The following is a 14708-nucleotide window of genomic DNA, read 5'->3' on the forward strand; positions in this document are numbered from 1 at the left end:
CCGTGTGCTTGAGACAAACTTAAAAGGTACAAAGTCACGTCGAGAACAAATAAGGAACAAACTAAAATGCTGACCACTCATGGGAACGACAGCATGGGAGGAGCTGTTGGACTGAGAAGTTTACAGATAATCAAACTGGGCGCTTCGGATTAAATGTGACATTCAAAGCATATGACTAATGTGGGAAAAACGGGCCATGGTGCAATAAACTTATTTGTTTATTGGATTTCTGCAAAGTATTTCAACACATTTCCAGCAAACTAAGTAAAAAAAGACAGTTTATTACTACAGCGTGAGAAGTCATGTAATAGTCTCTGACAAGGGCTAACAGACAGGAGACATCAATCTTAATACCTTTAAAGTAAGATGCAGATTGTTGGTGTATTTTCACAAACACAACTCTTAAAAGGGATACTGTGGGGGTTTAGGAACATACTCCAAAGGTGAAATCATCATACGTGTGGTTTGTACATTTTTTGTATAACAGCTCTTATTTAAATGATTCACTTTCACTTCTGCTATTTCATGTTTGCTTTACAAACTTTTACAACAAACACCATGACTGAAATCTGAACTCTGACTGTGATCAGCAAAACTACCGTCAAAGTAAACACAAATCCACAAATTATTCTGAATGTGGTACAAATATAAAACAAAACTGATTGCCTCAAACTTTCATAATGTGGCAAAATACAACTTGTTCCAACAGTACGGTCAAAAAGTCGAGACCAGAGGGTCTAAATGCCAAAAGGTTTTATAAGATGGAATTAAAGCCGTTTACTGATACGTGAATTTAACCTGCACTCTGGGATAGCTTTGTGTGTCTTCAGTTACAACTGTTGCATGGATGATCCACCAGGTGCAGCTTTATGGCAGTGTTGCAGGGAGAAGAAAAATGTTGTAAGAGAATCAAATTAAACCACATTTAGTGAGACGTATCTCCACCTTAAAGCGCTGGTGGTAACGTATAATGTGGGAAATCTCTTGCTGACTCTGGAGGGCTGCTGAAGGCAGAGGGTAAGATGTTTAGAGCAACATACTCTTAAATACCAGAGGGCAGCCTGCAGCAGTCTGCAAGCTGACGTGGGAGATGGTTTACTTCCCAGAAAGTTTAATAACTCAAATATTAAGTCAAAGCCACACAGGAATGGCTTTAATACACCAATAACAATTGTCTGGGATGGCTGAATGAAAGACCAAATGTCAATCCATCTGAGTGGTTGAAAATTGCAGTACATTGACCGTCTCTACCTGCGAGACCACAGACTGAAAAACCTTCAAATGTTGCCACAGTGTTTTCATTTTAACTGGGTTATCGTTGATTTTTGGTTTTATATTTGGACTCCATTTAAATTTGTTTTCATTTTCAAAGTAAATCACATTTTTTGATACAAACACAAAGTCTGACTGCATTCTGTTAAACACACATAAAAAAGGTTGGGGGCGATGTGTGAGTACTCTGCCACAGATGGCAATGTTCTGATAGAGAACAACAGTTGAGCATGTCCGTAGCTGTTTCCAGATAGTCTGGTGATTGCCAGAGTCCTCCAGGTGTTTTCAGTCCAAATTTCCTCAGTCTCAGAAGGTGTTCTTGATCTTGCTGGCTACCCCCGCTAAGATCTCTCCCGTCTTCTTCTGCCAGTTCAGGACGTGTTTGGACTCGGCACACCACAGCTCTCCATGGCGGGGCTCCGCATTCTCACAGCGCTTGCGCACCTCTTCCTGCTGTTCCTGATGTATGCAGAAATGTGAGGTTAGATACCCATCATGCAATGCATGCACGAGTCATACACGTCGAGAGAGATGCTGATTTTGGGGACTGATTACCAGCTATATTAATGAAAGCTATTTTGTTGGTCTCAGTAACAACTCAACACTTTCATCTGCGTTTCAATCCCACATAAAGAAGCCCGAAACCATACTTTTATTCCCAGTTAAGAAAAGACAACAATAAGACCCTTACCTCTGTGCCATGCTGTAGCTCAAACTTGCAGAAGAGAGCCCAAGCATCTCCAAGGTCAGGCTCAATCTTAACTGTTCTTAGGAACCACTCTCTGGCTTTGGTGATCTTTCGCTCACTCCAGAACAACCTAAAATGCGTCAACAAGATGCATTTGAAATTAATACAAATTCAAGGATGGAGAAATTCAGAGAATTATATATTTAAGATTTGCATTAAGAGCAGAGGAGAGTGGAAAACATTGAAAAAAACATACTTGGCCACAGCGAGCAGGACATGGGGATCATGTTCACACTTCTTCAGTGCATCCACACTTTTAGTCTTCCGCTGGGGCCTGGCCTCCAAAAACACTGCCTCAGCCCACAGGATACCTTACAGGAAGGAAGCAGGAGGAGGGTGTAACAGAGCATTTGAGTTTATGGAAACATATATACAGTAATGAGGGGGAAAATGTGTGGAAAGTACTGTTCACAATAAAAACATTCACATCTATACGAACAAGCCGATTCTACATATTTTGTATAAAATATATACTCGAAGTCTAATTTAGTTTTTGAGTTCATTTTATTTTGCTATTTATTTACCTGCCAGTCTCACTACAGGTGTAGACAGTATGTCAGGTAAAAAAGGCTTATAGAGAACATGCATTTTTCCATAAGAACGATGTAACAACTTTAATAAAAGGTATAAATTCCGGGCCAACATTAGCATGGTTTTGGACATCCATTTAGCCTATAGATCGAAATAATTCAGAGCCCCACAAGGTCCCTTCAAGATCTTTTGTCATCAAAGTAAAGCGGTCTTTTTTTCTTGTTGTGGAACATAATGGGAAAACTTGCAGGAACATATATTCTTACCTGAATTCGGGCATTCCTGCAGGGCTTTGGCCATCAGTGTGTTGGAGATGTTCTTTAGTCCAGCCCTGAACTCCAGACGGACCGACTCCAACCTGGTTAACATGATGACAAACACAAATTTGAAGAAAAAGATTTACACAGTTCAACCTCATAATTTGCTTGGTTTTAAATTTGACATCAATCCCAGCTTCGTTTTCTGTGTTGAACTCAATTTTTCCTCTTAGGCGTACATTTGCTTTGCCTTCAACTACAGAAGAAAAACAATCGGTCAATATAAGTAGTAATGTACAGACACCATTCGTGCGCATTTCATGCTCACATGATGTGTAACTCACATGGCTCATGTGATGTGGGGGTGATCAGGTATAGGTGTGGGTTGTAAAAGTTGGGGTGAGGTGGGTTTGTGTTCAATATCAATGACCCCCACTTTACCCAAAAGGTATCAGCTCTTTTATATATATTTATATTTCTTATATTTGAATTGATCTGTTGTACCTATAAGAAAAAGGGACCCCCATGCTGTTGGTTTGTGGGCTCTGAAGAACAAAATGTTGTGTTTGCTAGTAACAGAGGGTCGTAGATGTTTGAAGGAATACAAATTGCTATTTTGTCCCCAGAAGACAATAAAACAGGTTGAACTGTCTTTAAATTAAAGCTTGTAATGTGTGATTTGAAGAAGGTATCTCAACCACTTTTTAAACCACAAAAAGGGATGTTTTAGAGTTTCATCTTTTTTGGTTAGGACATACTTATAACTATGATATATGTCAGTACCTCATCTGGGTGGCCAATAGAGCTCATATTCAAACTGATCTTTGTCATATCCTAATGCAGGAGGAGAGAGCAGGAGCACATTACAGGATCGGAGGGGGCTGAATATTACTACTAAAATATCAACGAAGGAAAATGTAAATACACTGGAATGCCAAAGTAAACACTTTTAAGTGCTAGCACGTAAACGCTTACTTAAAAATGAAGAGCATAAAGATTCAAGAGGATCTATTTTTCACAGATTAAAACTTTTGCACTGAAGTGGCTCGTCACATATACTCAGCTGTGTATCCTCTCACCATAGCTCAGGGCTTTGGGGGTTCTTGAGTCGTGCCTTCTCCAGGATTGCTCTGGCTCTGGTGAGCTGTCCCACTCTCTCTTCAAGACGAGACAGCAGCAGCCACAGGGACACCGAGTGGGGGCACTTTTTCAACTACAGCAAACACACAAGTCACTGAATGAAACTCCTTTTCATCAAAAACACACACGAGCAAAAGCCCTAGCCCCCTAGCTCCCTTGCCATTATAATAAACAATTCCCCTGACTCACCCCTTGGTTGTAGGCCTCTCTGGCCTTGTCAATGTTTTCACACTGCTCTTCGATCTGGCCTCTCATCATCCAAAGTTTGGGGAAGTCCTCATAGTGTTTCAGGGCTTCTGTGCACAACTCCTGTGCAGCGTCAATGTTTCCCAACACCCACTCCAACTTCACAGACTTCATGAATACCTGTAGAAGTTTTAAACACACAAACATGCTATTCAGCCAGAAAATATGTATAAACCAGGCTCATTAATTCCTCTTTCAAAGGATTTTTGGCTTGTCGTGTATTAAACTGAAAGGCTTTTTCTGTAGCACCTCTCTAAGCGATGCAAATACCTCACTCGCTATCAAATGTAACAAATACCAACACCCAAGTGCACAGCCCAAATTCCTATCTGCTTCATTAAAGGGATAGTTTGGTGGGGTTGTACGAGATACTTATCAATAGTACGTGCTCTACACACAGTGGATGCCTGTCAGCACTGCCCTGGTGTTTAGAAATCAGCCGGAGTGTCGGCACGGATTCTAGGCTATATGCCGCTGATCTCTAAATACAGGGGCCGTGCTGACAGGCATATACTGTGTGTAGTACACTCTTTATAAGTATCTCATACACTTCAAACAAACTGAACTATCTCTTTAACACCATAAAGTTGTCTTATCAGACAAGACAATCAGTCCAGCCAATATAAAAACAGCTATCATTGTCAAATCTCTCCACAAATACAATAGAGATAACTAAAGGGAGTGTGTGCTGAGGGAGAGATCATTTAAGAGCACTGCTGACACCATCTGTCAACCTGACTACGGCTGAGTGGTTTAAAGTGTAGAAACATGGCAAGCCTGAACCTGAGAAAGACAGCATGTTTGTAGAAGATACTTCAAGAACAATGTTGTAATAATTGGATATTAAACACTAAGCCACCCCTAAAACATGAGTCAAAGCTCCATTCATACCAAAATTACATAATGAAAAACAAAATATCTGTATTGGTACAAAGGGTCACAGAGGGACAGTTAGAGAGTAAAAACACAGGACAGTTAAATACACATGAAATCTTCCCCTGTACAAAAAACATCCCAAAAATGAAGGGTAGGGAAAAGTGTTTTTATTCCATCGATCTTCTTTTGTTAGCCTCTATCTCCAGTTTGTATAGAAATCTAAATATATGATAACAGAACATCCTGAGAAAGCAAACTCCCCTTCACTTTGTCACTCGTACACTCACCCTGGCTGTTGGGGCACTGCTGCGGGCCTTCGCCAGCAGTCGACGGGCTCTTTCATACTCATTATTCTCCGACTCCAGCTTGACAGCAGCCAGCCAGATTTCTTCACTGTTTGGGTTGGCCTAGAGGGTAAAATAAAAAGAAGGGGATGGAGTGGGAAGGTTAGGAGTTGGAGAAAGAGGAAATGGGAAAACAAATTTAGGACTAGGGATGCCACCGGTTAATAAACTTGTGACAGCACCGGTGTTACCGACTACGCCAACCATAAAAAAAAAAACCAAGTACTTGATGACACATTAAAATCAAAGAGGAAGAATGATAAATTGTGATCTACACAATTAAACCCATTCAATTTCCCACAGACCCACTCAAATCACCATCTGTGGGTTCCTTGGGACTCAATGCGGTAGTCAGTAACAGTTACTTCTTTAGACCAAGCAGAGGGAAAAAATTATGGAATCACTCAATTCTGAGGAAAAAATTATGGAATCACCCTGTAAATTTCCATTCCCAAAACTAACACCTGCATCAGATTAGATCTGCTCATTAGTCTGCAGTTAAACAGGAGTGCTCACACCTTGGAGAGCTGTTGCACCAAGTGGACTGACATTAATCATGGCTCCAACACAAGAGATGTCAATTGAAACAAAGGAGAGGATTATCAAACTTCTTAAAGAAGGTAAATCATCACGCAATGTTGCAAAAGATGTTGGTTGTTCACAGTCAGCTGTGTCTAAAATCTGTACCAAGTACAAACAACATGGGAAGGTTGTTAAAGGCAAGCATACTGGTAGACCAAGGAAGACATCAAAGCGTCAAGACAGAAAACTTAAAGCAATATGTCTTGCAAACAGAAAATGCACAGCAAAACAAATGAGGAACAAATGGGAGGAAACTGGAGTCAACGTCTATGACCGAACTGTAAGAAACCGCCTAAAGGAAATGGGATTTACATACAGGAAAGCTAAACGAAAGCCATCATTAACACCTAAACAGAAAAAAACAAGGTTACAATGGGCTAAGGAAAGGCAATCGTGGACTGTGGATGACTGGATGAAAGTCATATTCAGTGATGAATCGCGAATCTGCATTGGGCAAGGTGATGATGCTGGAACTTTTGTTTGGTGCCGTTCCAATGAGATTTATGAAGACGACTGCCTGAGGAAAACATGCAAATTTCCACAGTCATTGATGATATGGGGCTGCATGTCAGGTAAAGGCCCTGGGGAGATGGCTGTCATTACATCTTCAATAAATGCACAAGTTTACGTTGACATTTTGGACACTTTTCTTATCCCATCAATTGAAAGGGCGTTTGGGGATGATGAAATCATTTTTCAGGATGATAATGCATCTTGCCATAGAGCAAAAACTGTGAAAACATTCATTGAAGAAAGACACATAAGGTCAATGTCATGGCCTGCAAATAGTCCGGATCTCAATCCAATTGAAAATCTGTGGTGGAAGTTGAAGAAAATGGTCCATGACAAGGCACCAACCTGCAAAGCTGACCTGGCAAAAGCAATCAGAGAAAGTTGGAGCCAGATTGATGAAGAGTACTGTTTGTCACTCATTAAGTCCATGCCTCTGAGACTGCGAGCTGTTATAAAAGCCAGAGGTGGTGCAACAAAGTACTAGTGGTGTGTTGAAGTGTTCTTTTGTTGTTGTTTTTTTTCCATGATTCCATATTTTTTTCCTCAGAATTGAGTGATTCCATAATTTTTTCCCTCTGCTTGGTCTAAAAAAGTAACTGTTACTGACTACCACATTCTTTTTTCTTGATTTCTTTCAGTGTTTCTTAAAGCCAGAGAGTTGCCATTTGAAATGACTTTAGTTTTGTGTCATATCTGTGATCTGCTTTTTTTCTACAAAATTAAACAACTGAATGAACATCCTCCGAGACTGGTGATTCCATCATTTTTGCCAGGGGTTGTATGTCTGAACACTGTGTAACACCGGTAACACTGACTACCGCGGCAAGCCTAATTTAGACATAGGCTAAGTCAAAGTTTGCAAAACGTTATCATCACCTGGAAGGCCAGAGCGAGGATACTTCTGGCTGCAGGCACATCCTCAGCCAGCCACTTGGACTTGGCCCCCATCAGCCACAGGACCTCTGCTTTGGGACAGTGAGCCACGGCCCTTTGGAGCAGGGCCTCCAAAGACTCCCTGAGATACACAAAGAGATATCAAAGACAATGAAGGAAAAAAAATATATATATATGTTTAAGACAGATTCTTATCAAAGTGACTGATTTAAACATTAACAAATAATGATTTAAGGAACTAGTGTTTGTTAAGTTACGAGACCAAATTCAGTCACCTGGTGCCGTGATTTTTCTCAAAGTAGGCAGCTCGAAGCCAGACGCTTTTCTTACTGGGGAATACCTGCAGAGCATGGGCATAGATCGCCCTAGCACACTCCAGAGCTCCATGGGACACACACTGAAAAATAACAGACAAGCATCTCAATTCATTAAATGATGACAGCAAATGAGAATGTGAACAAGGTCTAAAAGCAGTCCTGTGTTAAAAAACAAACAAACCCAAAACTAATCAGTACTCACACTATCTGCATCCTCCATCCATGTGTGTTTGCAGTCTTCCTCCTCAATGCCAATCCCTATGACGGCCCTTATCACGGCCTGGCAGGTAGCTACGCTGCCCGCTTTGTCACACTCCTCCGCATCCTGTAGGACAACGACAAACATTTCAGAAGATAGAGAAGGCGAGAGAGTTGAGGGATAAACCAGTGACCCCAATAGTAAAGTAGAAGTAAGTACACACACAAGACTGCTGGATTCTGCCAAATCTTTTCATTCATCAGCTACTCAGTACTGGCAAAGGGCAAAGAACCTGACACTACCAGAGGAAGGATTAGCTCAGCAGTCAAATATAAGATGAAAATATGTGAAAGGGATTGCAGTGAAGGCTCGTGATTGCAAAACAACTGTAAACTGCACTAAAGAAAATGTCAGTCACGGTGCTGGCTCGGTTCCGCTGCCCCCAGATGAACTAGCAGAGGGCAGCATTGCCAAAGCATTCTGGCACACAATCAAAGCTGACAACTCATGACGCAGTTTCTACACCCTCCACCCAAAGTTTCAAGGCACAATAATTCATGTTTTGACACATAATTCACAGGTTTGTTTGGATTATTTACAACCTAGCTGAAAAAAATTCCAATGCTGTTTCATCGGCACATCATAACAGAAGCTATACATTGGAATTACTCCAGTATCTTTAAACATGACTCGTGTTATTTACAGCATAAAAACAGCAGTTACTTCGCTAGGCACTAGCCTGCTTATAAACAGATCTTGACTACATAAAGAAGTCTCATCAAACCCTTTAAGTCATCAAATATTAGGCTTTTGTAGATAAAAAGAATTATTCTGTCCTTGTTTCTCTCTGGCATAAACAGCTGCAGAAAACCCTACACTCTCTCTGACGTCAAAGAAACCAAAGCCGCAGAAGCGCACCTGAATCCACTGCTCTCTGTTGATCTCCACACCATTGGCGCGTAGAGAAGTGATAGCTCTGTCGATGATCTTGTCGACCATCTGAGTGTTACCATTGGCCTCCTCCAACTTGGCAGCGGTGATCCAGATGTGCCGATCGGTGGGGATGTTCTCTCGAGCTTTGTTCAGCACGCGGCGGGCGTTCTCGTATGTCTCTAACCGGGCCAGAGCCAACCACAACTAGAGCGGACAGACAAATAGTTAGTTGAGGAGGTAGGCGCAAGCTTAATATGCCGCATTGCAGTGTGGGAAACGCTGTTAGTCCTACATGACATGTCTTGAGTGGCAAAAAGTGTGATAAGCGTACCTCCACGCTGGTAGGGCAACACTCCACAGCTCTGCTCAGCATGATCCTGGCATCCTCAGGCTCCTCCAGTTCCACAGCCGTCTTCCACAGCCGGACTGACTTGGAAACATTCTCCAGGGCTGCACGGGTAACAAATAAACAACTTTAGAGTGATGATCTGAGTGAGTTAAAGTATGTGAGCTGGTCAGTGTCACCGGAAGTGCACCGTTGCCTTTTTAATGCTCTCCGTTTGACCAATGAGGCAAAATCATTAACACTAAAAATATACAGAGACCTAAATATTTATTCTGGCAACACTTCATACGCGGTAAATGGATACACTAGTGATTTCAGTAAACACGCCTTCAATGAAAACAAACAGCATATCCTGCAATCACAGTAATATTTAATACTGTCTGGGTGGGAAGGCGAAGTGTTGTTTATGTAACGGATAAAGCTAGCGCAAAGGCAGCTGAACATGTAGAGACGGAGAAAGTTCTTCCAAAAAGGAAGCTCCCCATCCATCTCTGTCAGTTGGGTATGCTGCTGGGAAATATCCATGTGTGTGTGCGGGTGTGTAAGAGCATTGACATGATGGTTCAAATAGGGGGCCTGGCCTTGATATGTAGCCAGGACAACAGCTGCCAAATGTAACCCTTATGAAATCGTTGTGTGCGGGTGCTTACATAAGACAATGGACAGATGAAGACTTGTGGTGAATTCTTGCCCAGCAGAAATTAGTGTCTATCTTTTGGCAGGAAATCATGGCATATTAATGAATACATTTTTTTCACACAAAACACATAACTCTCCTCCCATCAGAACACAACAGCTCAAGTCTTTCTACACATAAATGGGAAACAAGTTTAAAGCATTCGAAGACAACGTTGTTTTTTATTTCAAGTTACATTTATATATCATACAGGAGCCTTACCCTTCCTGAGGACTCGCTTCTTGGCTCTGACGTCTGTCTCCAGCTCTGCAGCTCTGATGTAGATGCGGACAGACTGCGGCAGGTGGCGGACAGCCTGAGCTACCACGGCTTTAGCTGTATCACCAGGCTGGAGCCTAGCTGCCTCCAACCACACATCCTCACTCTGGTGGGCAAAAAGAAATGCTTTTATCAACAGATGAGCATTGCCTTGCTTCTGGCTTAGTTTAAAGCTGTAGTAGGCAACATTATTACAACCAAGTTTTTTGTTATATTTGCTCAAACTCTCACTTTAAACATGCAGTCATACATGAGAGAGATAATCTGGGAAAAACATCATGTTCCTCTGGCTCCTCCTACTGCTCCTAATGGCATTTGCAAGAATCCAACACTCCCGAAACACAACAACCAATAAGAGCCAAGCAGTCTCTCAGGCTGCTGTCAATCACACGCTTCGCAGCACCACTCCTCCGCACATGCTCACAAGGTAATTACCCCCGCTTAATTTCTGCTGTATTTATTTTCCAAAAATGTCTCCACATTGCTAAGATGTCTGCGGTTACTGTGATGTAACATTGGTGTTGCAGTCGAGCTAACGTTAGCTTGTTTACGCTGTTGCTGCTATTTAGCGTTGTTTCATGGCTGAGTTGATGATGTCATTTCACGTTTTTACCGGTGTGTCCGCCATTGTATATCTGGCTTCTTCAGTTGCCGTGGTTACTAGCCTGTGCGCACATGACAGCCTCCTCTGCAGGGAGGGCTTTGGAGGCAGGACTGAGCGCCACGGAGAGAGGGGGGGGGGGCCTGGAGGTTGTGATATTTCAAATTTTGAAGCAAAGTCCACTCTCTTCTCCATCTTACCTACTGCAGCGTTAACATCAGACAATACTCTATGGTCTGGATGACACAAAGGACCAAAATTGATTTAATGTTCTTGCGTCCATCATCCTTTACCTTAACACACATCTCTGTGCCTTTCATGATCAGGTTTCTGGCCACCTGCAGTTTGCCAGTCACTTCCTCCAGCCTGGCAGAAGCAATCCATGCAGGCGGGTGATGAGGATTGGTCTCCCTCACTGACTTCAGCAGCAGTCGAGCCTTTTTGATGTCACTGGAAAAACGGTGCCAAAGAAAAACTGTCAGACACACACAAAAAAGCTTTCTACTTAAACACACCCTAGAAATGTCTTGTGTTATCAGTGTGTCTGTACCTGATGTCTCCTCCATGTGTGGGGATCATGGAGTTGAGATCTGTCAGGTAACCCTTGGGGTCCACCACTGTCTGTCCGCTCACTGAGTCAGACACCTAGAGGTAGATAAAAGGCAGACACATATAAAATCAAACAAATCCTTTGAATCCGGATAACACCAGCAGAATACGAGTATGGGGTAGTTACCTGACTGAGCCTCATATCCATGAGTGTGTTTCTGGCCTGACCGATTTTCCTCATGTCCAGCTCTCCTGTCCCTGGTGTCATGCTTCCTGGGTAAGGTGTGTTCAGACCTCCCAGCTAGTTGAGAGAGGAAGCAATGATAAAGGAGAAGACAATTATACTCATGAGAATTATTTTATGGCGTGATGGAAAGGGTTATCAAACACAGGCCTAGATCATATGACACTTTTCTCGCCACTGTAATTGATACCTGTGAAGTGTGAGGACTATGCTATGCTGCAGGAAGAACTGTAGTGTAGTTATCTTATAGTCATAATGAAAATAACATTATCAGTACATACTACGATTTAATCAACAGGCTGTATTTATAATTATTTTAAGCACTTTGCAATCCATTCAGCACCAATGCACACTGTGCTCCCTGACTAAGCATGGAGGTGCAAAGAGATTACTGAATTGTACAGTTTAAGTTATACCCTTGTTTTCAGTGCATACCCTGACTCCTGCTGGTTCAGGGCCAAAATTACATCCTGTGTTTTTAGTGATATCTACAATATGTGAATGTGTATTTATAGGTATACTGACCCCTTGCAGAGGGTCAACAGTGGTGTGGTTCTCTCCAGTCTGCAGGTGTTTGGAGAAGAAGCTGTCGGGGACAGGGGTGAGCTTCTCATAGCGGGGATTTCTCTGGCGCTTATTCCTAGCATCTCCCACCTCAGGAATACTCAGCCACTCTTCCTCTGACACCTCTGACAGCTTTCTCTGTGTAAAGGAAAATGCTTGAGTGTTTACATAGAATGTTTAGACATGTAGTGAGAGTAATAAAGGCAGGTTAAAAAAAGGTACTTTTGTACCTTTAGATCTGAGAACTGCTGCTGGATTTTGGGTCGCTCCATACGGTACTTCTCAATCTCTTCCTTTTCTCTCAGCTCCCTGACAAAGCAAAGATGGCATTGGAATTACACACACATGTAGTATTAAGGGCATATGATGTCAACATGAACACACTGTTTCAAACTTATGAGGGGTATTTTTTTTATTTTTTAACAAACCTTCTTTCTTTGCGTCTTTCATCCATCCTCTTGTCCAGTGCTGCATATATAGCATCTGCTTCTTCATCATCCTTCTCATAGGGCCCACTGGAGAACAAGCTACCGGCATATCCGTTAAACTGCAAGAAAAATGTGACAGTATTGTGTTTAGACTGACCGAAGACATCATAGGCACAGTTGTACAGTCAACTCAAGAATTACAGGTAAGTACTTGCCAACAGCCCTACAACATTTAAACATCAAATAACAGTAAGCCTCATCATAGGCACCTCATCATAGTTTGTGTCGTTCAGATCTTCCTCATCCTCCTCCTGGTTCTTTTTCATTTGGTCCCCAACCGTCCTTTTCCCTGGGGGAGCATGTCGGTCATCCACAGGATCATTGGCATCACGAGCAGGACCAATATCCGATCGGGTGGTGAAACCAGTGGCACTAAAAATGAGCAATACATTAAAATGTCACACAAATAAAATGGTGAGGTGTAATAGTAAAGCATTGGGACTACAAACGAAATGAAGAACTAGCAGATAAACTAATAATAGCAATAGTCTGATCATTTTTGATGATTGGCTAACTGACGTTTGTGTCAAGCACTTTTGCCAGCAAGACACCAGCAGTCATGTAACCATTGTAGTCTCTCTCTTTCAGCTCTTTTATGCAGCAAATTGTTAGCAGGCTTCAACTTCCTTTGTATAACTCAGTTTAAAGGGTTGCAAATAATAGTAACTGGAGTGCCTACGTCACTACGTTCTTACATTGACGTGACGAGAAGTTGGATATCAAGGCAACCATGGATAATACCGAGCCGATATCTGTATTAATTTACCTAGCGAAGGTTGAAAAGCTACATTTGTATGACTAATGCATTGGTAACGGTTGCTGTTATATAATTCTTTAAACTCAATATCCTGCATGAGCGTTTAACAATGAATGATAGTTTGCTAAACCACCCACTTCATGAAGATAAATAGTTAGCAAGCTAGTTAGCTAAGTTAGCTTACCCTCTGCCCAGACCGGGGACGTAGCCCAGCGGAGCGGGCATCCCCAGAAACGGCTTCTTCTTCTTCCCCATAAGCGGAGAGGCGAGGGGCATTATCGGGGGCCCACCGCCAACCCCCGCCGCCCCGGCGCCTCCCGCAGACGTTTTGGACACAATTTTGGGCGCCTGCTTTATCGTAGCGCTAGCCATCGTTGCAGCTCCCACGACGAAGACGCGCACTGCCGGATAAACAACAGTTGGACTTCCGGTACCAGCAAACAGCGACCGGGTCCCTCTCGAAATGTCCGTTGGTGTTTGTAACAGCGCCCCACCAGGCCAGGCAGGTTTCTTTTATTTCCACTCTTCTTATGATAATAATTTCTAAATTGTTAAAGGAAATTATGTAACGTGCTCTTTTTCCACCTCTCTGCCTGTGACTGAGTAATTGAAATGATTACTTTTGGATATTAAGAATGTTTCAGTTTAATATCAGTTTTCCACAAAGCCACGAGAGGGCGCTACAGCCGTAAGAAATAAAGAGCCCGTATTGAAATATCTAATTAATCATATTTAAAGTAGGCCTGTGGTCTTTAAAGGTTAGTATTTCTAATAGAATGTAGTGTTGTTGCTGTTAGTTAATGATGTTCTTCATGTTTCTGAACTAACTTCATAATTTCATAATTAAAGTTTATTAATCTATTTTGATGAAATATTGTCACCATTGCTTTTCTTAAGGGCATGAATGCAAACTTAAAAGGCATATATAATATTCCTGGTAATTAAACTCAATTTAGTCATCAGCATAATGTGCTCTTTGTGCATTTTATGAGACTATTTAATTTCCTCCCTGGACAGAGTATCATAAATACACCTGTGACCCCAATCATTGTTTGTGTAACTCAGCTGACATTTGTTTAAATAAACAATCATGTTGCGTAATTCCCATGATTCATAGTCTCAGGTCTTTTAGAAGGACTCCTGCATTTAAGAAGATCAATATGTACTCACCTGTTAAACAATTTTTTTTTTCAGATCCAACTGAAGCATACTCCGGGGCTGAGTAAGAGCAGGTTATAAAAGTAGAGTTCAGGACATTTTTCTCACAGAGGATATTAAAAAGCATAGAGCTGATTGAGTCATATATTTTATGTGATTTTGGATTAAATGTGGCAGGCACGTTAGTTTGTTAC

At 41.9% G+C, this 14708-nt stretch overlaps 1 protein-coding gene across 1 annotated transcript; it reads right to left on the reverse strand.

The window, feature by feature from the left end:
- Window positions 1-200: 200 nt before the first annotated feature.
- On the reverse strand, window positions 201-13744 carry prpf6 (PRP6 pre-mRNA processing factor 6 homolog (S. cerevisiae)). Its single transcript, XM_069660803.1, has 21 exons — window positions 13541-13744; window positions 12809-12971; window positions 12540-12658; window positions 12342-12420; window positions 12073-12249; window positions 11491-11604; window positions 11305-11399; window positions 11048-11204; window positions 10097-10259; window positions 9184-9302; window positions 8838-9056; window positions 7923-8045; window positions 7679-7800; window positions 7386-7524; window positions 5358-5477; window positions 4138-4314; window positions 3888-4021; window positions 2818-2909; window positions 2217-2331; window positions 1964-2090; window positions 201-1731 (listed from the first exon to the last, which is right to left on the reverse strand). The coding sequence occupies exons 1-21, from the start codon at window positions 13726-13728 to the stop codon at window positions 1579-1581; spliced, it is 2895 nt and encodes a 964-aa protein (XP_069516904.1). The 5' UTR covers window positions 13729-13744; the 3' UTR covers window positions 201-1578.
- Window positions 13745-14708: the final 964 nt, after the last annotated feature.

Source organism: Semicossyphus pulcher, unplaced genomic scaffold, assembly GCF_022749685.1.
Source record: "Semicossyphus pulcher isolate SPU_LCO1_2020_fin unplaced genomic scaffold, fSemPul1.0.p SCAF_13, whole genome shotgun sequence".
Lineage (NCBI taxonomy): Eukaryota > Metazoa > Chordata > Actinopteri > Labriformes > Labridae > Semicossyphus > Semicossyphus pulcher.